The following is a 26,083-nucleotide window of genomic DNA, read 5'->3' as shown; positions in this document are numbered from 1 at the left end:
TGCCACACTTCCCTGATGGCATATTTCTTTCTCAGCAGACTTGGAAGGCCATCTCAGGATGATTCTGAAGAGGAGGATTCAGAGGGAAAGTGGGGCTTTGGGATGTGTGAAGACCGAAGCTGGCGCTTGCCTGTTTGCAAGGCTGTAGGACTGTTGAAGAAATATAGTGGTTTAGAGCAAGAAAAGGGGTGAGAGGTGTCCTATGTCTAAGTGTGCAGGATAATTAGACTGAAAGAAATGACAGCTGGAATCAAAATTGGAAGCCAAATCACTAACAATTTGCCATATGGAGACAACCCTACTTTGTTAGCAGAAATTAATGAAGACCTAGAATCACTCATTGGAAAATGGCAAGTGGAAATACTAAGAAGGCAAAGGTAATGTTAACTGGCCTGGCCCATGAACATACTGACAGGTGATGGCAAAAGGTGAGGAGTCAAGAACGAAAGTGGGTGGAGAAGTTAAGAAGACTGGTCTTAAAGAGGAAGGCAACGACAGGCTCCATACTGAAGATGATTTCAACAAGGACAGGTCCCTCCAGGCTTCCTTACAGGGACAAGATGGGGAAACCAGGGGATCAGAGAGGGTAAAAAATACCTGGAGATTTCAGTGGCTTGCATGTGTTACCATGAAGCCAATGGTTAAGAAATGGTGGCCAATTCCCATGAAGAGCGATGGAAAGTACTGGAGAAAAGATATCTGAGGGTAGACATGAAAGTGCTCTTCACACTACTTCCCCAAAAGCGGTCACTGGGGGGCGAACATACCGGTAGCTTCTGGAATGCAGACTGGAGTAAGGGACAAATTAAAAGACCAATTCTAGCTGAAAGTGAGAAAAATCTTCCTAGCAGAACAACCTGACTGTGAAACCACTTCCCCAATGGTGATCTTTAATCAGAGGATCAATGTCAAACGTTGGGGAGGCTTTAATTTCCATGCCTGCAGGAGGGTGGGCTTGATGGCCTCGAGAGCTCTTCCAAGCACAGCTGCCTCAATTCATTTTCCAAATAGGATTGCCTACTTCAGAAACGCCCAGACCAGCGCCGCAACTCCAGAACACCCGACTGGAAGGATTACCGATCGTCTCGTTCGACCAAATCCGCCAGCCCCATTTGGAAGCCCCAGGCCCGCATTTCTTTCCCTTGCGGCCTTTTGCAGCCGAGATCCCAGATTCCCTCCGCACGAATCGGCCGTTTGGATGCCGGTGCTGGGCTCCCTTTGGTTTGCCCTCCCCTTGGAAGCGACGCTTGCCGGGACTTCTCCTTGCTCTTCGAGCCCCTCGGCTTCCAGACTTCGACCATCCCCGGCGCCTCCCCGAGGCTCCTTCGGCGTTTGTCCCCTTCCAAGTGCGGGGCCCAGAAGCGGAGCGAAAGAGAGGCGGGCTCGGATCGCCCGGAGCTCTTTCGCCGCTGTCTCAGCACCTGTCCAGGCTCCGCTCCGCGGGGATTCCCGGAGCCCTCCCGCCCAGCGGCCACCCGGCTCTCCGCGGGCTCTTCCCGGGTACCGACCGGCCGAGCTCAGCGTCGCCGGCACTTGGCAGAGCGATCGACGAAGCCGCCGGTATCCCCGCGGAAGGCCCAGAGACGCGTCCGCCGCGGGGCAAGCAGAAGCTCCGAGCGGCCTTCGGCCCGCATGGTCCCCGGGGTACGGCCGGCTTCGCCTGCCCCGCCCGTCCCGCCGCCGCCTTCCCTGCGCACCGCCGCGCAGAGGGGCCGGCCGAGCACCGGGGGCGGCGGGCGGGGGGGGAGAGGGTGGCCCTGCCTGCGCGCGAGGGGAGGTGCCGGGCTGAGGCCGCCCCGCCGCCCGCGCGTCAACCAGCGTCAGGCCGCTGCCAGCCTGCCAGCCTGCGGGGCGGGGGCAGCTCGGCTGGGCTTCCCGGTCCGCCTCCCGCCCGCCGCGATGACGCCGCTCCCGCTCGCCCAGGGGCCGAGCGGGCAGCCGCGGTGAACAGAGCGGCGCGAGCCCCGCGGGCTGGAAGGTAAGGCCGACGGCGGGGAAGGGACAGCCGCTCCGGGCCCGCCGCGCTCGGGCGAGGGCCGCGTCGGGCGGGGGACGGGACGGCGAGGCTTGCTGGCCTTTCGGGCCCGGCTCTGGGCGGTTGCCTTCCGCTCGCCCTCCCCTCCGCCTCGGGGCCCGCATCCAGCCCGGCCGCCGGGTGGGCGAGCGCAGCGCTGGGGGCCGAGGCCGGTGCGGCGAGGCGGCCGCGTGCAGCCCCGGGACAGCCGCCCCTCGCCAGGACCGCCGCCGCCGGGCGCTGGCCCCGTTGGGATCTGAAGGGCAGGGCGCTCGGGCCGGCGGAGGCGCGTGGAAACTCTGGAGCCCCTCGAGGCCTTCGGGACGGCTTTGCTCCGCGGGGAGGGCTGGGTGCCCGGACCAGGCGCTTCCTCTCGGGCCTCCCGCCTCGGGAGGAGGGAGTGTGTGGCCGGGAAGGCTGCCTGCAGTAGTTTTAGCCAAAGCCGGGATGTCTGCGAACCCGCAAGTGAGTCACGGGCCCTGCGGGGGTGGGGAGAGTTTCCGGGGCTAAGTCGCCATGGCACGTCTAACACCTGGCCGTCTGGGGCGAGCTGCGAAAGAAAAACTTGCTTCCTCAAACCTAAAGCCACGGAAGGATCCTATGTTGACTAGTGAAGCCAGCTTCTTGTCAACATCTCTGACTAGGCAGTGATTTTTTTCCCCTGAGCTGGAGGACCACTTAATCTGGGCTCTGTAGAAGGCCAAGAACTAAAAGGTAAGGGCCAGGGATTGGGTGTTTTGGTCCCAAAGAGCCGCCCTGGTTTGCTTGGTCAGCTTCCGCCCAAACTAATGGCCATTTCTGTCTGAAGAGCGCCCCCTCCCCATAGCAGCAGAGCTTCCCAGCATCAGGTGGTCTTAGGTGTTCAAGCTAAGCTGTGGCAGGGCTTCCCCAGCAGAAGTTGTGCAAGAGGAGAGAGATGTGAATCATGCATAGGAATTCCCACCTCCCTTCAATGCCCATTCCCTGCATTACTGGGGTTCTTCTTATTTTTTACTTTCCAAGAATACTCAGTGTGTGTGTGAGGGGGGGGGAGAGTTAGTGGGGAGGAAAGAAAGACAGTAGAAGGAAATAAATGAGAATTTGGGCTTACTTGCTGGTGTGAGTTGTCTCCAGAAACAACACCTTTTTCTGTGTGCACCATAGCAAGTTCACCTGTAGGCTCTGTCCCCAGAAGAGGCTCATAGCAGCTCCCTTCACCTTCCTGGTCTGTGGGTCAGAATAAGTGGCCTGTTGAGCAACTCTATGGATTAAAGGGCTGAGCATCTGATGGGGGCTTTGCACCTGGTTTCTTTGGGCCTCAGCAAGCAAGACTTGGGATGTGGGCCTCTCAGCTGAAATGGGTTAAGTGGTAGGAAGTGGTTGTCTCCTGAAGCTGCTGGAGGACCTGAGTGAATTTGCACTTTCTCACCTTTAGCAGTAACAATGGTTGGAAAGAAAATGCCTTGGAAAATGCCTTGGCACATCCATGCTGAAACATGTCTGTGTGTCCCCATGTTCTTCATTTGCTCAGTTCTGCTAACAAAGCCAGGGTTAATCATTGAGAAAGTAGCTACTTGTATCTGCCTAGAAGGTATAAATTGGTGCTAAGTTGGGAATGCCCAACATGGGTGCTTTGAAAACAAGTCTTATGCTCAGAACTCTTCAACATCTTCATAAATGACCTAGAGAAGGGCATAGAAAGGGAACTCATGAAATTTGCAAATTGACACCAAGCTGGGGGAATTGCTAACACTTTGGAAGCTAGACTCAAGACTCAGAAGGATCTTGACAGATTTGAAAACTGGATCATCTCCAACAAGATGAGTGTTTAGTGGTGAAAAAAGTCCGGTCCTGCACTTAGGCAGGAAAAAAAACAAATGCACAGATATAGAATGGGTGGCATCTGGCTCAACAGCAGTAATTGTGAGAGGGATCTTGGAGTCCTAGTGGGCAATCATTTAAATATGAGCCAGCAGTGCGCTGCAGCTGCCAAAAAAGCCAATAGTCCTAGGCTGCATCAACAAGATCATGTGAATTGATACTACCACTTTACACTGTACCAATAAGACCACACTTGGAATATTGCATTCAGTTTTGGTCACCATGATATAAAGAAAAAGATGCTCAGGTGTTAGAAAGTCTGCAGAAAAGAGCAACAAAGATGAACATAGAACATAAAACAATAGGGTTGGAAGGGACCTTGGAGGTTTTCTAGTCCAGCCCCCAGCTCAAGAAGGAGACCTTAATAAGGGGTCTGCAGCAGTGGTGAAATCCACTTACCTTTGCCACCGGTTCAGCGCCTCTTCTGCACATGCACAGATGGTAAAAAAACAGGACGAAATGACATCCCGGCGGGTGGGCGGAGCCTTCCGCCACCGGCGCTACTGGTTTGGCAAGCCAGATAGAACGGGGGTGGGGGGATTCACCGCTGCTCTGCAGGCTAAATAGTATGATGAGCGGTTGAGGAAGCTAGGTTTATATCTAGCCTATCAAAGAGAAGGATTAGGAGGGACATGATAACTGTCTCCCAGTACTTGAGGAGCTGTCACAGAGCAGGGGGGGATTTTCTTATTCTCCAAAGCACCAGAGATAATGCTTGGAAACTTATCAAAGAGAGAGCCATCCTAGAAATAAGGGGAAATTTCCTGACAGAACAATTAATCAAGGGAACAGCTTGCCTCTCAAAGTTGTGGGTGCACCATCACTAAAGGTTTTCAAAAATAGACTGGACAAACATTTGATTGGGATGTGTGAGGTCTTCTGCCTTGAGCAGAAGGTTGAACTAGAAGACCTCCAAGATACCTTCTAGCCCAGGGCTGTCAAACTCCCGGCCCACACCCAGTTTAGTGAAGGGGAAAAAAGTCCTGATATGTCACATGACACCACCATGACAAGGTGAGTTTGATACCCCTGTTCTAGCCTATGATTCTAAAGGCTCCAAGACAAGGGAATTTGCTTAAATTGAGGGCGTGAGAGAGAGATGTGGCTTCAGACTAAGGAGACGTGAAGAACTTTCAACTGTAGGTTTCTAAAAATCTATTAAAATAAATGTCTAGAGACAGCTCTTTAACTCATTAGTCCAGAGGGAGCAAAAGAGATAGGTCCCAATGAGGGTCTTCGCGTATTTAGCTCGGGAATAACAGAATAACAGAGTTAAAAGGGACTTTGGAGGTCTTCTAGTCCAACCCCCTGCTCAGGCAGGAAAACTGAGGATGCCAAAATCTGAGTGGAGGGCCTGGGAAATAACAGAATAACACTTAGAAGGGACCTTAGAGGGGATCCTATACCATTTCAGAGAAATGGCTATCTAGTCTTTTCTTAAAAACCTCCAGTGATGGAGCACCCAGAATTTCTGGAGGCAAGCTGTTCCACTGGTTAATTGTTCTCACTGTCAGGAAGTTTCTCTTTAGTTTTAGGTTGCTTCTCTCTCTGTTCAGTTTCCATCCATTGCTTCTTGTTTTGCCTTCTGCTGCTTTGGAAAATACTTTGGAAAATATCCCCCTTTGTGGCAGCCCTTCAAAAGTGTGTTTTGTGACCTGCCTATCACATTCTTGGGCAATGCATGTGGGCCATTTCCTCCTTCCAGTGGTCCATGAAAGTACATGTTTCTGGTATGTCTCCCCCATCGCCTCTGCTGGCACTGATCCAGGGAGAACGCTTGGATTCTTCACCACGAGACAGGTGGCCTGAACCTCTCCCTTTCTGAAGATGTATCGGTTACCCTGCCAAACTGGCCGGAGAATGGAGTGCTCCCGGTTGGCCTTTGCCACACATACCCGTCCGTCGTCCAGGGCAGAACCAGTTCCTCAGTCGGAGTTGCATTTCCTTGGATTACAGAAATGGCCCCCATCTGTTCCTTAAGCACAGCCTCACAAGAAGGGTTTTTGTTTGCACGGCCAGTCAATAAGCTTGTTCCACTAGAAGGTTAACCTTTGGAGGCTGGAGCTCACTTTTGGTGCAGGGCCAGACAGGAACAGCAAGTGTGGTGAAATTAAGTAATGTGACTGGGTAGAATTTCCCGTTTTCCAGCTCTCCTGACCTTCATCTGGCTGGGATGAACTTCTGCTTGGTCATCTCTCTGCTGACTCTTCAGCCTTGGGAACGGAGGGGCTGTATTCAACCCCAAGGCCTTCCTTTGGCTGAAACCCAGGATATTCTGTTCCGGAACGTACTGAGCAGGCAGCAAAGAGTCCACTTCTGACTAGGTTTTTGAATCAAGAGATGGAGGTCAAGTGCAAACAGTAGCTGCCCACAGAACAAGGGGAAACGATACCGTCCCTTGCCCTGCTAAGTCAGCAAAAGAGGGTGGGGATCTGGGTGCCCAGTGGCTCCACTGAGGGTTTTCCAGGCCGCGTGCCTCTTGTTCTCCCAACATACCGCCTATGTGTGATTGTCCCATTTTTCTGTGGTCACCCCAGCCAGCACTCTCCCCAGTGTGCTTGTGGGAGGTCAGAGCACAACTGATGCTTGTCTGGTTTAGAGAGCAAGAGAACCATGGCTTCAGGGGGCTCTCGGTAGCCAATTAAATCTGCCCCCCACTTTTAAATAAGTTTCCTTTTCTTGGCAAACTTGTTCATTTATGTATAACATGTTTTCAGCTTTCCTTTTTTTTCTGTAAGCTCCTTATGAGATTATTTTGGTCCCGGGGCTCCAAGAAAAACAATAACGTAGGTACAACACAAAGTTGTTTGAGGGTTAGGATTTACTTACTAAATAGGTAAATGCTTAACAGGGTGCAAATTGGCTCCTCTACACAAATGCGGCTATATTGTGTGGCAAAGAACCCTTGCTGTGAAGGAGCCTGATGTCTCCTCATTTGGGTTGCTTCTGGCCACAGCTTTGCAAGGGGGCTAGGAGGAGCTTCGGAGAGCATCCCCTGCCCCACGCACGGAAGCAGGGAAGTGCAGCTCATCCTGGGCACTTGGCCGGATCTTCTCTCCTTCCCTCAGGGTTGCCTCCTTGCCGTGCTCCAGGTGGGAGCACCTCCCTCCTTCTCCTTGGGGCCCTCCAGAGGGGGACTGAGGCCCCCAAAGCTCCTCCCATCCCACATTAGGGCAACTGGCAGCTGACCTAGCACAGGGCGGGGTTTGTGTCTCTTTCACGCAGGAGGAAGCTCATCTGGGCACAGGAACTTGAGATATGGTGCTTCCGGATGGCAACACCCGCCCACCCCCTCGCCGACCACTTGGCTCCTGTTGGCAGACGTGGGGCACAGCCTCTTGCTACATCCTGCTTTCCTCTTCTCAACATCTTGGGGCTGTTGGGGGGAGGAGGTCCAGTCTGAGCCCCATGCTTTCCTTTGGTCTCCAGGTGCTGTGCAGTTGATGTGTGGCCCAGAGCCGACTTCCATGGTTCCTCAGGCCGACTGAGCCCTTGCTGGGCAGTGCGAGGGCCTCTCTGGCTGCCCAGCTTGGTTTTCCCTCCTGGCTTTCATGGATCGGAGGCTGTCCTTGCTGCTTTTCTGGTGGGCGATGACAGTGCCCCTGGCCGTTCTGGTCAGTGAGGGACTCAGCCAGCACATCTACACCAATACCTGGGCTGTCCTGGTGCCCGCCGGCCTGCAGGAAGCCGAACGGATGGCCAGGAAGCATGGCTTCCTCAACCTGGGACCGGTAAGTTACTTCCCAACAGCATTTGCTCCTATTTAAGCCATTACGCAAACAAAGAAGTTTGCACATTGTGCTGCTGGCGGGAGGGGCTGCAGGGCTGCTGCCCTTTCTGCTGCGGGGCCTCATGGGGGTGAATTCCCTGGGATGTTTGGATACCAGAGGAGCAGCATGAGATCCCAGTGTGTAGTTCCTGACACCCGGAACAATGGAGGAGTCTTCTCCCTGGCACTTGCTGGTCCTGTTTTCCTTGGTGCTCTCTGAGCTTGACTCTTTGCTTGTGGACGTTTGGTTACCTGGCGAGATCACATCTTCAATGCTTGTGAACCGAGCACACTGAAGTGAACTGAGATGTGATCTAGTTGGGTAGCAAAATATCTGCGAGGAACAGCCAAGCACAGGGAGCATCAAGGACCCCCAAGGTCAACCTTGAGCTACAGAGATTCTCTTGGATTGGAACACTTTCCTTGGCTTGGCAGCATTTGCTTTCATGGCTGAATTCCTGGCTATGCTGAATTCTCCTTTGGGAAGCAGGTCTCAGCTTCTCTGGAGCTGGCTATTGGGCTACCTGTCTGCCTTTGCCAGTCACAAGTGCCTGGGAAGTGGGAAGTGCAGTGCTCTTCCTTAGGACAGGACATTTGATGTTGGCTGTTTGGAAATAGCTGTTTTGATGACTGATCAGCTATGGCTGTTGTAGCAGGCTGCCCAGGCTTGATGCGGGATCAAAGCCCTTGGCAAGCCAGGTGGCCAGTGATGTCAGTTCCCATCCAGTCTTCTGGCATTGAGGCCAGCAATGGCTCACGCATCACTGTTGTGTGAGGAGTAGGCTCAGAGTTTACTGGAGGCTTTTACAAAGACTGTTTCATGCAACTTCACAAGTCTCTTTAAAGACAGACATATGTTATGACAAGTTTTTGAGGATCACTGTGCTCCTTGTTCGAAGTACGAAGTGTTTCTTGGGAAAGGTGTGTTATGTAAAGCATCATGAGTTACACTATTCATAAACAGAGGAGGAGAGGAGAGAACAGCAGAAGGAGAGCTGAGAGAATTGCTGGATATGGTTGGGGAGTGAGCTGATGTGTAAGAAGCCTTGGACTCATTTTAATGCAGAACAAATGGGGTTAAATTACCTACTGAGTGGTAGCTTTTTTCTTGTGATGAAATCTCTCTCTCTCTCTCTCTCTCTCTCTCTCTCTCTCTCTCTCTCTGTTTACGATTCTCCTCAAACTTTGCGTTAGCAATGGTTTCATTGGGTTAAGATTAGGCAGGAATGAAATATTGTTCATGAAAGTTACATTTTCTTCATAGTTTGAGCCTTAGGGCTACCTTAGCTTTTCCCTTTCAAACCCTCCCATTCCATTTTTAAGGATTGGAAGTTTAAAATAATGGATAAAGCAGGGGTGAAATCTAAATTTTTTCCCTACCGGTTTTGTGGGCATGGCTTGGTGGGGGGTGTCCTGTGACTGAGTGGGCGTGGCCAACTCGATGTCATTCACAGCCACGCCCACTCAGTCACAAGACCCCCTCCCACCAAGCCACGTCCACAGAACCCGGTAGGAAAACTTTTAAAATTTCTATTCTGCCGGGGTGTCCTTACCTTTCTCCCATGGCTCCGCCCACCCGCCCCATTCCCCAGAGTTGGGGAATGTACCATTCCCCGACTCCTACTGCTCACCTTTCTCCCGCGGCTGGCTGTCAGGGAAGGCAAGCGGCCGAAAGTTACCGGAGTTGCTCACTCTCCTTCGTGAATGAGCCGCTCTGGTCCACGCGCTGGCTGCACAAGCGCACACCCAACCTTCCGCTGATGACTGAATTAAATAAACGGTGTGCGCTTGCGCAGCTGGCGCATGGACCAGAGTGGCTCATTCAAGAAGGAGAGTGAGCGACTCCGGTAACTTTCGGCCGCTTGCCTTCCCTGATAGCCAGCCGCGGGAGAAAGGTGAGCAGTAGGATACACCACATGGCAAAGGGCGAGCAGGCAGCGGCTCAATGGCAAGGCCGGAGTCGGGGAATGGTGCATTCCCCGACTCTGGGGAATGAAGCAGGTGGGTGGGTGAGTGGAGCCTCCAACTGCCATTGCTACCGGTTCTTCGAACCACCGGCCATCATCGCTACCTACTCGCCCGAGCTGGTCTGAACTGGGAGCATTTCACCCCTGGGATAAAGGTACTGAATGTCACTAACTCACACACTTCTAAGGCACTCTAAACATTACAGATACTTTCAAGACAATTGCTGAATGGAGGCCCACAAGGTACAGTCTTTGCTGCTCAACAGTTTGAAGAAAGACTTATTAGATTTGCAGATGGCAGAAAGGTGGAAGAACGACCGATGCCTCAGATGAACCACAGAACAAAAGAAGAGAATGTCTGTAGCTCAGAATTGCTACAGAGGAAAAACTGAATGTTGAAACAAAATCTAGGCAGGCTTAAGCAGTTGGTAGAAATGGAAAGGATAGACTTTAACGGGGAAATAATCAAGTGTTGTATCTGAGTAGGAAAACATAAGGCGCAAATATAGGACATAGGAGACCTGGTTTGGCAGCCATCCACAACAAAGGAACCTGGCACCTTGATCCATCAGGGCGATGGAGCTGTTGAAGAAGCTGGGCTTGCCTGAAAGAGCGTGGAGGGCGTAATGAGCCAGCTCACAGGAAGCAACGGTTTTACTCCACTTTGTCCCAGTCAGAATTGGGAAATTCTGAAAAATAAGATAATTAGGACCCAAATACAAATGACATCAAAGAGAAAGAAAAATGGGAGAAATGCAAAGCCCAGTGTGGTTGCATAAAGAATTCTCAGACAAAAAACAACAACAAAAAGGAGAAGTTTAAAAAATGGAAAGGGAGGGCCTTTTAGGAAAAGCAGAATATTAGAGAATAACCATAATCTGTAAGGATGAAGTCAGGAGGGATTAGATTCAGAATTAGCTGAGGCTCTCAATGAGTACCAAAAATAACCAAAAATGGTTTTGAGAAAGTGGTTGATCTGCAGGTTGGAGAAGTGAGTGAGATGGTGACAGGTAAAAGCCAAAAACTTGAATTGCTTAATTCCTATTTTGCATCTGTCTTTTTGCAAAAGGAAAAAAATGGCCCAATTTGTCAAAAGGTGCAAGGATGAAGACCAAACCCAGGTCAAAATAGGCAGCAAGTGATAGGAGAAGTCCTTGCTGCTTTGAGGCAATTTAAATCTCTGATGGATTGTAGCCCAAGATGATAAACTGGTAGATGGGAACTCAAAACCACAGAGAACCTGTGAACTGAAGAAGATTTCAAGAAGACTTATTCCCTTGTTTTTAAAAAGGGGGAAAAGTGGGCCCAAGATGTCAGCTTGAGATCCATATCTGGGTAAATCCTAGAGAGGATTATAATTGAGCCAAGGGTTACAGGCACTTGCAAAGGAACACGGTGATTACCAGAAGCCCATGTGGGTTACTTAAAAATAGGCTGTTTGTCAGTCAATCTGTCTTTCTGGACAAAGTGACTAGATCATCAGAGCAAGGAAAAGCTGTGATGTTGTATACTTAGATGTCAATAAAGTATCTGACCAGGTTGGCAATAACCTCCTTTTTGATGAAATGGAATTATGTAGGATGGGCAGCCCCAATGCCAGATGATGGACCTGTTGAACATCTGTGTCTAACAGGTGGCCCTGAGTGTCCACAAGGAGGGAACTCCAGGGGTATCTGGAGATTCTGTCCCGGGTTCAGAGTTGTCATGAATGACTTGGATGATGGGGCAGAAGGCATGCTCAGCAAATTGCAGAAGACACAAAGCTGGGGATGGTGTTAGATGTTTATGATCTTATGGACTGGGGGGGGGGAGCAGTTGCCATGGAAAAGATGAGAGGGAAGGAGGGGGGTTGCATTGCTGCCCACAGGTAATTCTACCTCATATTCCTTTGCTCCCCATTCTCTGCCAGTCATAGATGTGGCACCTTTTCTCTCTGGCATTTGACCAGGGCAAGATTAGTGCAGAGATGCCTCAGGGCTCCTTGTGGTTTTAGCTCCGGGTGATTCCCTAGCCCTCTGGCTGCAGCCATCCCCTTGGGTCTATGGGGAAAGGGGCTGGCAAGGAGAGGGTGCATGGGGGGTGGGGAGGGGACGGAGCTGGCTTGTAGGGAGAGCTTGTAGTGGCTGCCTGGAAAGCAGAGCTCCTTCCTGGCACTTTGGCAGCCCCCCCACTGCTGCGAAAGGCTGGGAAGTCCCGCTTCATCTGAGGCCCTTTTCCACCCAGGGAACTGAGGCACCTCTTCTTTTGGTGTGGGAAGGTGGCCTTTTCTGATCCCTGTTGAAACTTGATACGCCCCTTGTCTGCTCAGCAGAGCGTTTCATCAGCACAGTGCAAACAGACCTTCTGCCCATGACATGGGTTCATGAATGGGGCCAAGTCTTTTGAAACATGTTGCGGTAAATAGAAGAAACTGACCCAGTTACAAATTACCCAGTTACAAAGATAGCCCCAAAGAGGCCATTTTTTTCCAGAGGCAACTGGACTTTCTGGATTCCAGAAAGTCCAGTTGTCTCTTGAAAAAAAAACACCTTTGGGACAACCATGACCTGGATAACTCAGAATCTCTTTAGACTGTTACAAGATAGTATTCCATCTAGTCAGCATCTGCAAAGGGTCCCAGGATTATGGCCACATCTGGTCTCACGGCAGGCTTGTGCTGGAGCAGGAGGTGGGCTAAGAAAGCTGCTCTGTGCATTGCCTGCAGACACCTGTGTCCATTCTAACCTTGTGGGTGCTGCTGCAGGAGACACTGGGCATGGAAGTCGTGTGAGGATTGTCACCTGGGGACCTGCTGTGTCAGGTCTGATGCCTGTAGTGGAAAGTTTCTTTCTCCTTCATCAGCTGCCCACTGCTGACACTGGGGATCCGGAATCAGGGGTGCAATTTTCTTTCAAGCTCCTAGTTTTGTGGTAGCAGGACCTCTTGGGTGGAGCAGCCTCCTGGTAGAGAGCCAAGGAGATGATCTTGGCAAAAAGTGGTACAGATGACAGTTGCAAAACCTTCTTTAAGCTTGGGAAAGAGAGACAATGGGAGAAAGAAGCTGCCTGGTTCACTTGAGTATGAGAGAGAGGGATGGAAAAACTCAGAGTCTGTCAAGATTTTGTTACTGAAGCCCATAACAAGGGAGTTCTAGCCACAAGGGGCAGCTGCCCTGCCCTCTCCCCAGGGCTGAGACTCCTTTCCAGCTGCCTTCGGGCTCTGAGTGAGGGAGGAGAGCACTTTCCCTGGATTGCATTGCCAATGCTTCTCTGCCTGGCTTCCCTCACCATCAGGAGCGCTGCACTGCAAATGGAAGGAGGAACTCTCCCCCAAAGGGGGCTGGGAAGTTCCATTCCAGCTTCCATTTGAAGTGGCCTATCAGCATCCCAGGTTTCCCCCAAGGAGATGGGAAGCAACCATGGATTAACTTGGTTCTGTCTTCATCAAGGGCATGCTGTAGGGCATTTGGGCTAGAAGGGATATCCTCCAACTCTGATAGCTGAAAAACAACTTGGGAACAATTTGGTGCCCTCCACAGAACTCCTGCATCTTTGCTGTCTGTTTCTTCATTTTGCACCCTCTCCACTCATCCCCCTTTAGTTCAGGAAGGCCAAACTGGCTCTCTCCACTGGCTCAGAAGCTGTCCTGCCACGAACAAGAATAGATCTTGACCTTTGGGGTGACTGGATACTATCATATTCCTATTCATGAGTCTTAACTTTCTCCCAAGGCTCAACAGCTTTCAGTCTCTCATTGTGGAACATGGTTTCTAACCCCTTGTCGTTTTTACAGGTAATGTACGCGTAATGCTTCTGCGCATGCCTCCCGCCACCACCCACTACCGGTTCACCCAATCCAGAGCGAACTGGTAGCAACCCACCACTAGTGTACGGACTTATGACCGTTCATTTAGTGACTGCTTGAAATTACAAAGGCACTAAAAAAAGTGACTTATGACCGGTCTCTGCAAGTATGACCACCACAGTATTCCTGCAGTCACATGATCACGTGTGACCGTCCGAACCGTTTTCTGACAAAGACCATGGGAAGCCAGCAAGGAAGGTCCCAAGCTGCAACCACACAATCTCTTGCTTTTCTTTGGAGACCATCTTATAAATCTCTACTCTGCCTTCAATATTAGCATATCCCAAAAATAACTATAAAAATCTCTATATAGCATATCTTAAGTAGGTATGCCTCTTAAATCATATATCTTCTGTTTCCAACATAGGCCTCCTCTTTCTATCCTTCATCCTGAATCTCCAGACTGTCACTGATCATATATTCCCTTCCGTTCTGTTTCTGTTAAACCTTAATCAAAGTCAAGTACATTTCTGGTGCAAAAATCAATAATTTTATACTGTATATAATTCAAGCCTCTTGAAATTAAAAGCCATACCTTCCCATTTAACCTGGGAAAATAGTATTTGCCTGTGTATGGAGATTCTCAGCCATCCAGGTCTTGGTTGTCCCAAAGGTGCTTTGATGCAAGTGGACTTTCTGGGTTTTTTTTTTAAGACGTTTCACTTCTTATCCAAGAAGCTTCTTCAGCTTTGGGATAGTTTTTGCCTGGTTTACTTCTGGTAAAACAAAATGCTCCTCTTTTTTTTTTTTCAAATTTCAAGTAGAGATTTCTTTTAAAGCACTTATATTCAGGTTTTCAGGTTTTAATCTTATATCAGAATGATCATAAAAAACTTGTTCCTGTATTTTTTCTTTTGATAAAACTAGTGTCACTTAAAAAATAAAGATGTTTTTACAGGATATTCTTGTTCCCTACCTATCTTATCTCAATCATCCAATTTATTATCTAGTAATTTTTCAATTTTCTCAAGCTTAGCTTCTAAGGATTGTAGTTATTTTTGAATTAAAAAGTTCCTTCTCTAGGAATATGGCATGCTACAGCTTTTTTCCAGCCCCCTCTGGTGGCCGAAGAAAATAATTGCAGTTTGGGGTTTCTCCTGTGGAGAGAGCAAACTCCTCCGATTACATTTGTTGAGGGATCCAAACCAATCAGTACAGAGCTAATCAAAAACAAAGCAACCTTCCTACGGAAAACTATGCTTAGGGGGAAAAAAAACAATTTCAGAGGCACCAAAGTTTCCCAAATCAATTTTCCCTCTTCACTCAGGGAGCTTTGGCTGTCCCATCTCCTTTCACATCCTCTTCTTACTCGGCTGGGTTGGGTCACTCAGTCATGTGTCCCTTGGGCAGACAACCAGCTGTTGGAATGGGCCCCTTGCGGTTTAAGGGGGTGACTTTGTCCTTCCTGTAGTTCAGTGCAGTTCTTCAGGACACTTCACACCAAGGGGCCACGTCCCTTCCTGCCAAGCAGCCCCTCTCCCCCACAGCAGGAGGAAGATGGCAGGCCACCCTGTTGCCCTTTAGGGGGATTGTGTTATTTCAGCTCTTGAGAGGCAGAATTTGGGGAAGCCGGTTTCAAGGCATCTTGGGACCTCCACTCGGCTGGGCATCTTGGGAAGGTGAGGAAGGAGCAGAGGAAGCTGCCAGGGCAGGAGGGAAAGCATCTTCCTGCTTGTGGGGAACCGTTGCCCCCTGATGCCCCCACAAAGTGTTTGCAGCTTTCCTCTGCTGTGGGCGCTGGCCACTCAGTCTGGGACCAGCTCTCGAATGAACCCGATCTGCTTGGCTTCTCTTCCCAGATCATCGGGGACTATTACCACTTCTACCACCGGGCTGTGGCCAAGCGGTCCCTCTCGCCACACTGGTCCTGGCACAGCTCCTTGTCCAGAGAGCCGCAGGTATGAATTCCGATCCTGCAGAATTGGCCCCAGAGTGAGGGGGCTGGCCTGGAGGGCTGCACCATGAATCTTGCCCTACCAAGCTCCAGTGCTGCTCCTGGTGCCTCACAAGCCACTGGCACCTTTTCTTGCATGCCTGCCTGTCAGTTGTCCAGGCAGGGATGGAATGGCTGCTCTCCCAGTTTTTGATCTGCCAAGGGTTTGGGCTGATGCCCGCTGGGGAGAAGACCGTGGGACCTGGCAGGAGGAGCTGGAGATGCTTAGTTGAATCATTTCCTCTGGCTTCTCTTCCGCTCCACAGTGGATGAAGCAGGTGAAGCCGAGAGATACAAGGGCTTCAGAACTCAAGCCTGAGCAATGCTGGGCTTCCTTTGCCTGGGAAGGAAGACCCAGGCAAAGCCCCCTCCCTGCTGAGCAGAGTCCACAGGGCCCGTGTGCTGAGGAGGGTGGCTTTGTTTCCTGAGTGGAGCAGGGCAGTGGGAGATGGTTTCCAAGGTCATCCTGGGAGAGAAATGAGAAAAGGGAAGCCCATCAAAGGAGAACCTTTCTTCGCACCACTACGCAAAGGCTGGATCCGTGCAGTCTCCACTGGGTCTGCTTAGCTGTAAAGAGAGTTTTTCTTCTTCATCTTTTTGGAAAAGGGCCCCTGGCCATGAGCAGAGGGGGGGCCAACAGGGACCTTCTGTGGCCCTCTTGGCAGGGCTGGGCTGGCGGTCCTTGTGGGGTCAGATGGGAGGATTGCTCTGTGCTAGCAGAGCTCCAGAGTGGCGTCTTTTGACATAAATGCTTGCCCAGGGTTGGTCTGGGACCTGTGGGAGCCTGGCAGCATGCCCATGCACATCTCTCCCCAGGTGGTCTGGCTGGAGCAGCAAGTGGCCAAGCGCCGGACCAAGCGGGATGCCTTCATAGAGCCAACAGATCCGAAGTTCCCCCAGCAGTGGTACCTGGTAGGTGAGGTGACTGCCTTGGGGGGGACCGGACTCGTCCTGTCTGAAGGCCAGATCGGGGCAGACCAGGGGGAGTGGGATAGTGCTTAATCGTTCCACCCAGTGGGATGGAGGCTGTGAAATGTTTCCCAATGGCTGTGTCCCAAGAGCGTCCCCTCTGGTTCCCAGCGTGGTCCAAGGGCAGCCAGGGGAAGTGGCAGAGTGGGCCTTGCAGGATAGCAGCACAGAGAAGGGGCGTGTGTGTGTGGGGGGAACCAAGAGGGCTAGCAGGGCATTTGGATGAATGTTTGAAAAAGGAGGAAGGGCCTGTGAGGTTGAGCTTGGATGGGGAGTTTCTCTCCTCTTTGGCTTGAGATTCTATTTTGAGGACAATTAGTTGGGGGAATTCACCCTCAGATGGGCTCTCGAGGCCCCTGTGCTCCAACACCTTGGCTCTTGGGGTGAGTGTCTGCTGCTCCCCTTTTTTGCAGTCCAACAGCAACCAGAGAGACCTGAATGTGCAGGAGGCCTGGCAGCAGGGCTACACTGGACGTGGGGTGGTGGTCTCTATCTTGGACGATGGCATTGAGAAGAACCACCCAGATTTGGAGGCCAATTATGTAAGTGGAGGAGAGGATGGGCACGTTGGCTTTCCTGGGAGGGGAGGGCAAAGGCCTTTTGGGGCCCCGGCTGTCTCTGGCTGGAGTGCCCACACTTCCAAGTCTCCCCGACCCCAGCCAAGTTATCGGGGACAGGCCTATCTCTCAGTGGCCAGCAGGCCGGTCTCCAGGATGACCGGTGTCCTGGTCTCCTGCAAAGGATCAGAGACTAAGGCCCCAGAGGGGTCTGTCTTTCCCTAGGACCCCGCAGCCAGCTTTGACGTGAATGACCAAGACCCGGACCCTCAGCCTCGCTACACGCAAACAAATGACAACAGGTTAGGAGGGAGGCGGGCAACTGGGCACATGGCCTGGGATGGGACACTGGGGTGAGGGGCTTCCACAGAAGAGCCCTCCGCCCCTTGCGAGGGTTACACTTGTCCCAGATCTGCACTCTTGCAGAGTCAGGCTGTCCAGAAGAAGGGGTCGTTTGTTCGTTTATGGCAGGCGTGGCCTCAGCCTTTTCTGTCTGTTGCAGGCATGGCACTCGGTGTGCAGGCGAAGTGGCTGCGGTGGCCAACAATGGCATCTGTGGTGTGGGCGTGGCCTACAATGCCAAGATTGGAGGTGAGGGGTGTCCTTGGGCTCTGCCCACTCTTGGGCTGGGCCAGCTGGTCAGAGGCAGCCAAAGCAGTGGCCATCTTTGTTTCAGGTGTCCGCATGCTGGATGGGGAGGTGACGGATGCCGTGGAAGCTCGCTCCCTGGGCCTGAACCCCAACCACATCCACATCTACAGTGCCAGCTGGGGCCCGGAGGACGACGGCAAGACCGTGGATGGCCCCGCCCACCTGGCTGAAGAGGCCTTCCACCGGGGCGTGAGTCAGGTGAGTGGGTGAGCTGGGTGGGCAGCTGGGGGCCAATCAGGGCAGACCTCGAGGCCCCCAGCCGCTTCACTCAACCCTTTTCTCAGGGCCGCAACGGACTAGGCTCCATCTTTGTCTGGGCCTCGGGGAATGGCGGTCGCGATCGTGACAGTTGCAACTGCGATGGCTACACCAACAGCATCTACACCCTCTCCATCAGCAGCACCACCCAGTATGGCAATGTGCCCTGGTACAGTGAGGCCTGCTCCTCCACCCTGGCCACTACCTACAGCAGCGGCAGCCAGAACGAGAAGCAGATTGTGAGTCCCACCTGCTCACGGGGTGCACCTTCCCCCCAAGTCCCCCCATGCTCCAAAGATGCCTGGACGGTGTGGAACCCAAACCCAGGATTGCTGGCTACGGGTGCCATGATTGCTGGATAGCAATTGCTGGCTACGGGGGCCGTTTGGTTCAGGATTTTGAGGGGAAAAGAGAAAGATGAATGCCCTGAAGAGAGTGTGGAAAGGATCTGGTGGTGCAAATGGCTTGGAGGGACAAGGGGGGGGGGCAAAGAAGGAGGGCAGGGCAGTGTTGGGGGCCTGCACAGGAGTAGGGATGAGAGAGGAGAGGAGAGATGCTGCAAGCAGCAAGGACAGTGAGGCTCTGAGTTTGTTCCTTGCACGTCAGGGGAGGGGGGGGAAGGGGGGGTGGTAAGTTGGAAGTTGCACCTGGTCACCTGCAGGCATCCATGGCAGAGGGGAGCCAACTGCATTTCCCTGTGACTCAGGTTACATCAAAGCAAAAAACCCCTGTTATCCTTTCAGTTGATACTGAAACACCTCAAAAGTTTGGAGAGTTAAGGCCTCTCCTCCTTGTTTGTGGCACCATCTGGCAATTCCTGGGGTTTAGGAGAAGGCTTCTCTCTGCTCAAAAGAGAGCAGAAAGTAATGGGGCTCTCGTGGGGGTTTCTACCCAGCTAGAGATCCCAGTGGGGGCCCAGCCAAGGTCACTGTGCACAGTTGGATGCGCGTCTCCCGGGAGGCCAATTCAAAGAGGGGCTGTAGGTGGCCCCCATGGCCACTGAATGGGGTCCATTTCCTCTCAAAGGTGCCTGGGGGGGGGATGCTGAGCTGGCAGGTGAATGGCAGCCGGATAAGCTGTGAGTGTGCTGGCTTTCCTCTCTCCGTCCTCCAGGTGACAACTGACCTGTGGCAGAAATGTACCGAGTCACATACTGGCACGTCCGCCTCAGCACCCCTGGCTGCTGGGATCATTGCCCTCGCTCTGGAAGCCAAGTAAGGGGCGAGGGAGGTGGCAGTGCCCATGCAGGCCGGGCCTGCTGGAGCTGCCGTTGCCGACTCACCTGCCTTTTCTCTGCAGCAAGAACCTGACCTGGCGAGACATGCAGCATCTGGTTGTGCGGACATCCAAACCTGGCCACCTCAACACGAATGACTGGGCCACCAATGGGGTGGGACGCAAAGGTAGCCCTGGGGACGGAGCAGAAGGCTGTGGCAGATGCCATCCCTGCCTTGCTCAGCCCTGACTCAGCCCCTCTTTCCGCAGTCAGCCATTCCTACGGCTACGGACTGCTGGATGCAGGTGCCATGGTGGCCCTGGCCAAGAACTGGACCTCGGTGGGGCCTCAGCGGAAGTGCATCATCGACATCCTCCCAGAGCCAAAGTGAGTGTCTGGGGCGGGGGGGGGGGGGGGGGCTTGGAAATGTCTGTCTTCTCCCTCCTGGGTGGGGACTCAGCTTTTTGAATATGGAGTCCTTGACTTACAACCATATGTTTAGTGACCATTTTCAAGACTAAACCACATGTTACATTTGGGAAGCTGTCATGCTTCTCACACTTAGAAGCACGACAGCCTCCCTCCCCCACACAAATCAGAATTCGGGGCCTTGATAATCAATCTGCATTCATGATGGTCCCCTGTGGCCATTTGTGACTTTCCCAGCTGGCTTCCAACAAGCAAAGTCAATGAGGGAAGCTGGATCTGCTTAACGAGTGCCTGATTTACTTAATGACCATCTGATTTATTTAATAATTGGATCTTAACAACCCTGGCAAAGAAGGACATAAAATTGGGTGCAACTCATTTAATGATCATTTTGCTTAGCATCATAAATTCTGGTCTGAAATGCCATAAGATGAGGACTACCTGTACAGGAAATTGCTTGGGAGGATGAGTAGCATCTGCCCTCCCTTGGCACAGCCCCTGTGCCCCTTAGGCCCTATATTCTGAGGAATCACACGGGACACTTCAGGGACCTTGGGGATCAAATCCACCTCCCCTTTTGTCTCCTTCATCAGGCCACCGTGCACCTAGCAGCCAGTGCCAGCATTTTAGAGATAGGCCTGTCTACCTATATCCACTTCCAAAGGACACCCAGCTGCCCTGGCAGGATTGATGGATTTAGATTTTGGGGTTGCTGACTCCAGGGACACTCTGGATGTCTCACAATAGAAAAGTCATAATTCCAGCACAATAAATAAGTAAAAACTGCAATAAATAAGTAAAAATAATAATAAATAAATAAATAAAAACAATGCAATAAATAAGTAAAAAAAATAAGAGAACTAACCAAAAGGCTAGACAGCTAGTGTGTGTATCCAGTACCTCTAATGAGGGGGAGGGGAACATCCATCCCACCTCATGGGGGGTGAGGCTCCATGGCTGCTGGCTGCCTTGCCCAAGGATCCTTGTGTCCTGCAGGGATATTGGCAAGTGTCTGGAGGTGCGGCAGAAGGTGGAGGCCTGCTGGGGAAAGACTAACTCCGTGGCTAGACTGGAGCATGTCCAAGCCAGGCTGACCCTCTCCTACAACCGCCGCGGAGACTTGGCTATTCACTTGGTCAGCCCAATGGGCACTCGCTCCACCCTCCTGGCTGCTAGGTAAGCTGACTCCTGCCGCCTCCAGTCTGAAAGACCACTGAGCCTCTGCCTGGCCCTCCCTGTCATCTCTTTCTGCTTGGCCAGGCCTCGGGACTATTCGGCTGATGGCTTTAATGACTGGGCCTTCATGACGACGCATTCATGGGACGAAGACCCGGCTGGTGAATGGGTGCTGGAAATTGAAAACACAAGTGAAGCAAACAATTACGGTAATCTGCTTTATTCCTCAACATTTTCTTTTGGGTGTTGATTGCCCCGGGGCCAGGAAGACTCTCTCCTGAGTGCTGATGGTGGCTTCAGCCTTGCCCCAGATGTTCTGCCACTCAAACTTCAAGTCTGTCCTCCGCTTCCACTGTGTTCGCCATAGCAATAGCAATAGCAATAGCAATAGCAATAGCAATAGCAATAGCAATAGCAATAGCAATAGCAATAGCACTTACACTTATACTTTGCAGCCCTCTCTAAGCAGTTTACAGAGTCAGCCTCTTGACCCCAACAATCTGGGTCCTCATTTTATCCACCTCGGAAGGATGGAAGGCTAACTCAACCTTGAGTTGGTGAGATTTGAACTGCCAAACTGCAGCTAGCAGTCAGCTGAAGTAGTCTGCAGTGCTACACTCTAACCACTGCGCCACCTCGGCTTTTGGCAGCCATGGCAGCGTATTGGGAAGAATCGCTCTGCCATGTGACTCTTTCGTCCCAAATCTTGCTGCAAAAACTGGACTGCAATAATTTTGTTGCTGTTTTTACAGAACTAAGTGTGGAGAATGGAGGTGGGAGGCAAATTACTCTCCTTCCCACTTGTCAATTCCCAAAGGAATAACAACCTGCAAAATGGGTTTCTGGCTTTTTTGTTTTTGGCTTGGGCAGTTTTCCCCCCATTCCCACAGTAGAACTCCCCTCAAAGGGCAAAGAAATTCAGCAACTTCTAGGAACATCTGTTAATGCTCTGGGAATGACAGTTGGGCTCAGCTGACGCCCCCCTTGCAGAACTTGTAAGATGTGGACTATTATGTTAAGTGCAAGTAGTCCTTGTTTAATTACCCTAATGGAGCCCAGAATTTCCACTGCTAAGTGAAGGCAAACCGTCCCTGACCGCACCACTTAGAAATGGCAGTTCTGGTGGTACCAGGTGTGGCCTTCTAGTATCAACATCTGCCACCTTCCCCAGGTAGTCGCTACCGTCATTGTCTCTGCCTGGGCCCAGTGAGCTCCTTTGGCAGACGAGGCTCTGCCATCCTGATGTCCACATTGGTGTCCCGGCTGGTCTCTCCCGCAGCACCTGGATCTGGCCAGCAACAGAAGGAAGGAAATGTCAGCTAGGACAGCAGCAGCAGCAGAGTGCAGGGTGGCCAAAAGGGCAGAGATGGGCTGGAGAAGTGGGGAGGGGCTGTCATAAATGCAGGCCGGTTCGCAGTCACCCAGATTTTGATCACAGGACCATGGGGTGCTGCAGCGGCCATAACTTTGAGAACTGGTAGTAACTATCATAGTAACTAAACGGTCAGTGAGTGAATGGTCATTAAGCAAAACACATTTTAAAAAATTTATGATTCAAAGGCCCCAAAGAATAGCCCAATTATTGAACAAATTGCAGCGACAAAGGCAATAATAAAGTGGCCCTCTTGAAAAGTTTGCATAGCTTTAGTTCTGCATGGGATAGGAGCCCAATCCACCTCCTCCAGCAGGAACTGGGTGGGAAGAAGGCCGTGCGGTGCGTTGGCTTCTCTGCCTGGCCTCTCCTTGGGTCCAGACTGGCAGGGAGGCTGCTCTGGGGGCTCATCCCCCTTTCCCTTCTCCTGCTTTCCAGGCACCCTCACCAAGTTCGTTCTGGTTCTGTATGGGACAGGCCCCGACCTGCCCGACTTCTCCAATCAGTTTGAGAGCAGTGGCTGCAAAACCCTGGTCACCAACCAGGCCTGCGTGGGTAAGTTCTAAGGGAAAGCTGCCCATGGGCTGCTTGGAAGAGTGTCCTACTCTCGGGGATGGCCCCTGTCCTGAACCTGAGCTTGTGCTCACTGTTCGCTGGCAGAAGGGTAGATCTGGGCCTGCCCTGCCCCTCTTTGCCTGCTGGACAGGTTGGACTTAATGGTTGCCTCCTTTGCCCCCCCCCTCGACTCCCAAGTGGAGGGTGGAGGAGTCCCACAGTGACAGCTCTCCTTTCTCTGCTCTGACCTTGGTTCCTCCGTTTGGGCCCACTACTCTCTGCTGCTCTCTCTATCCATGTCCCCTTGAGGTCCTTGTGGCCATCTGAGTGGAGGGGTGGAAGCACTCCTGCTAGAACTGTGGGTAACCCAGTCCCCCACCTTGCCACAGGAAGGAGGGCTGCTTGCCTGGTGCAGTTTCTGTGTCTTGGCTCTGGGGAGGGGAGCTCCCACTCCCGCTGCCCTTGGAGTTTTGGACCACCAGGTGGCTCTCTCAGTTTCTGCTTCCAGTTTCTAGGTGGCTCTTTCACTCCATCTTCTTGTGGACGCGTCACATTCTCCCTTTTACTCTATTCAAGTGGCTTCCATATCATCTTTCTGTTCAATTAGTTTTGAGATTCATCCATCTGCTAATATTTTTTTCATATAGGATTTTCCCTTTCACTTCCCATAGTCATCCTACATTTATTATTGTCTCTGTTACTTCTTTTCTTCCGTGATTGTTTTACTTTTGACACTACCAAATAACAGCACATCCCACATTTGAAATATTCTTACCAACCTTCCAACATTCCCTATTTACCTCAGCCTTTCAAAGCAGGCATTCTGTTTTCGTTCTTTGCCGAGTACCCTCAGGGATTAAAATATGTGGCAAAAAATGAGGTTTTTTCTAAGCAGTTACTCAGCTCCCATCGATGTCATCCATTTGGATTCCCCCCAAATCACTTTCCTTCAGACGTTTGTGGAGCAAATGTCTTCCTTTATAGCCATTGATGGAAGATTTGTAGCTCAGTGCTGAACTGTGGGTCTCTTGATGCTCTCTGAGCTTGGTTGTTTTCTTGCAGACATTTCATTACCCAACTAGGTAACATCATTAGGGCTAGGAGGGAGTGGTATTTGTGGACGAGAGGAGGAGGGGGAGAGGAAGAAGAGGAGGAGGAAGAGAAGGAGGAAAACTATGGGGTCCTTGGTGGTCTCTGAGCTTGATTGCTTTGTTGCAGATGGTAATATCAGGGCTAGGAGGAGTGGGGTTTGTGGAGTGGAGGAAGAGGAGGAGGAGGAGGAGGATTATGATGATGTGGGTGGGTGTCCTTGGTGCTCTCTTGCAGACATTTCATTACCAAACTTGGTAACATCAGAGTTGTAGCCATTTCCTGGAGCTTAACATCATCAACCTCTGAATTTCTACTTCCTACAAACTCCCAAAAAAATCCAGAAGATACCAGTTCATACTTCCTGATGCTCCATTTGAGCCCTTCATTCACAATGAAACCTAAACCTTCCTTTCCTTGCATATCTTCCTCATCTCCATGACCTTGGTTGGTTTCCTCTCTCTTTGATTCACAAACACACCCAATCCTTTCCCTTTCCCTTCCACATTCATTCTTTTTTTTTTTTTTTTTTAGAAATGCAACACTTTGCAGAGAAATACCTGGTCCTGTGGAGTAAAAGTCATTTCGTCAATTGCAAAGTTTAGCATTTGCTTAGTTAATTCAGGATTTATCCCATTGCAAAAGTAATAATGATTGTGACAACTTTTCCAGTTGTATCAATTATTCCATGGGTACTTTGAAAAGCTCAGAGCAGTTTATGTGGCTGTCAGATCATCTCCCATCTGGCAATCCTACATCAGTAGCCGCAGGTATAGTACTGCGAGTGTTGTGACTTTTGTCCCTCTGCTGGGTGACTGGAAGTCTCCTGGCCCACTCTGTTACCTGCTTACCACCTTAGCTAAGCAGGTGGTTTAATGACTCTGCAGCTGAGGTCTTCTGACGGAGACTGCATTCCTGGCAGCTGAGGGCCATTTTGCTGAGAGCCACAAAATGTGAACAAAATAAGTAGTGGCATGAAGACTGACTCAGGCTGCCCAGAGAAGTGGTTTCTCACCTACGGAGCAGAGGAGGAGGGCTGGCCAGTCATGCCCTGCATCCTCTCTCCTTTGGCTTCTCTTGCAGTGTGTGAAGAAGGCTTCTACCTCCACCAGAAGACCTGTCTCAAGACTTGTCCGCCTGGCTTTGCTCCGGCCCTGGGACCGCCCCCTCTGGAGAACAGCCTCGACCCCCACCTGCTACAGCCCCGACTCTGTGTGCCCTGCCATCCGTCCTGTGCCACATGCCTGGGCCCCTCGGCCACCCAATGCTTGTCCTGCCCGGCTCATGCCCACTACAACAGCCAGGAGCACATCTGTTCCCATCAGACGCAGAGCAGCAGGGCCTCCCCTGCTGTGGGGGGAGAGGGCGTGGCTCCTGCCAGTCCCCCTTCCAACTTGCCGCTCCTGGTGGCAGGCCTGAGCTGTGCCTTCATCGTTCTCGTGTTTGTCACCATCTTCCTGGTGCTGCAGCTGCGGTCAGGGCCGTGCCTGCGTGGCTACAAGGTCTACTCGCTGGAGAGTGGAAACCTCATTGCCTACAAAGGGCTGCCATCCATTCTGTGGCAGGAGGGGCTGGAGGAGGAGGAGGAGGAGGAGGAGGAGGCGGCCGAGGGCGAGAGGACTGCCTTCATCAGAGACCAAAGACTTTGATGAGTCTGCAGCCCCAGGTGAAGCAGGCCGGACCCACCCCCGGGACTCCTGCTGTCTTCTGGGGCTGAGCCCCTGTGTCTTATGGGCCTGCTGCTGCTGCTGCTGGAGTCATTCTCTTCTGGTTTTAATTCACCAAAGTTTTTTTAAAAACTAAACCAGTCTGTGTCCTATTATGGTGGAAAGGAAGCGGGGCGAGGGGGGGCACATCTCCCTAGATGGGTGAGGGCTGAGGCAACAGGAGGGCTTCCAGCTCCCTCCTGCCTTGGCTACCAGACATCGCCTCCCCTCCTCTCTTCCCACATGGCCAGGAGGGCCCCCTTTCTGCCCCTGACTGGGCGGGGCAGTCAGGAAGAGGATCCATGAGGACGCCGCCTTGCTTAGTGCAGATGGGCTGCCTAGCCCCCTCACCCCCCCCCCACCCCCGCGAGCAGGTTCTCTGGACCTTGGAGGGGCGGCCAGCCGGCTGGCTCGCTCACCAGCGCCCCCTGGCGGCTGCTCCCTGGATCTGCTGAGCGTTGCTGGAGCTTCCACCTTTCCTACGTGCCTTGTTGCCCCCCCTCGGATGACAATCTCTGGCTGCGGTCCTCTGGAGCTGCCTGGTGGAGGTTGTTTGGTTGGGGCTGCCCAGGACACTTTTTCTATAACTTTTTTGGTGCACAAATGATTTATTGTAATTTGAAGAAGGAGCCAATTCCTGGGGCCAGTTTTTTTAATTTAATGGATGTGGATATAACTCTAGAGAGATTAAAGTTTATTAAATGTTGGAACTATGCAAA

At 51.8% G+C, this 26,083-nt stretch overlaps 1 protein-coding gene across 1 annotated transcript; it reads left to right on the top strand.

Annotated features, from left to right (window-relative positions):
* The first annotated feature begins 1,866 nt into the window (after window positions 1-1,866).
* Window positions 1,867-26,083, top strand: FURIN (furin, paired basic amino acid cleaving enzyme). The gene is made up of 16 exons (XM_070953811.1): window positions 1,867-1,978; window positions 7,304-7,605; window positions 15,253-15,351; window positions 16,203-16,298; window positions 16,769-16,897; window positions 17,138-17,214; window positions 17,415-17,503; window positions 17,589-17,761; window positions 17,848-18,060; window positions 18,935-19,035; window positions 19,121-19,224; window positions 19,307-19,424; window positions 20,463-20,642; window positions 20,727-20,851; window positions 22,453-22,569; window positions 24,742-26,083. Exons 2-16 carry the CDS (start codon window positions 7,426-7,428, stop codon window positions 25,305-25,307), a joined length of 2,367 nt encoding a protein of 788 aa, XP_070809912.1. The 5' UTR covers window positions 1,867-1,978; window positions 7,304-7,425; the 3' UTR covers window positions 25,308-26,083.

Source organism: Pituophis catenifer, unplaced genomic scaffold, assembly GCF_029215685.1.
Source record: "Pituophis catenifer annectens isolate HBS135680 unplaced genomic scaffold, rPitCat1.0.hap2 SCAF_14, whole genome shotgun sequence".
Lineage (NCBI taxonomy): Eukaryota > Metazoa > Chordata > Lepidosauria > Squamata > Colubridae > Pituophis > Pituophis catenifer.
The sequence above is the reverse complement of the archived record's forward strand: the minus strand, read 5'-3'. Positions and strand labels throughout refer to the sequence as shown.

Coding starts and splice junctions, on each gene's coding strand:
- FURIN (XM_070953811.1), top strand. CDS start 7,426: ATGGATCGGAGGCTGTCCTTGCTGCTTTTCTGGTGGGCGATGACAGTG. Junction 17,504..17,588: donor CTACAATGCCAAGATTGGAG/GTGAGGGGTGTC, acceptor TCTTTGTTTCAG/GTGTCCGCATGCTGGATGGG. Junction 19,225..19,306: donor CAATGGGGTGGGACGCAAAG/GTAGCCCTGGGG, acceptor CTCTTTCCGCAG/TCAGCCATTCCTACGGCTAC.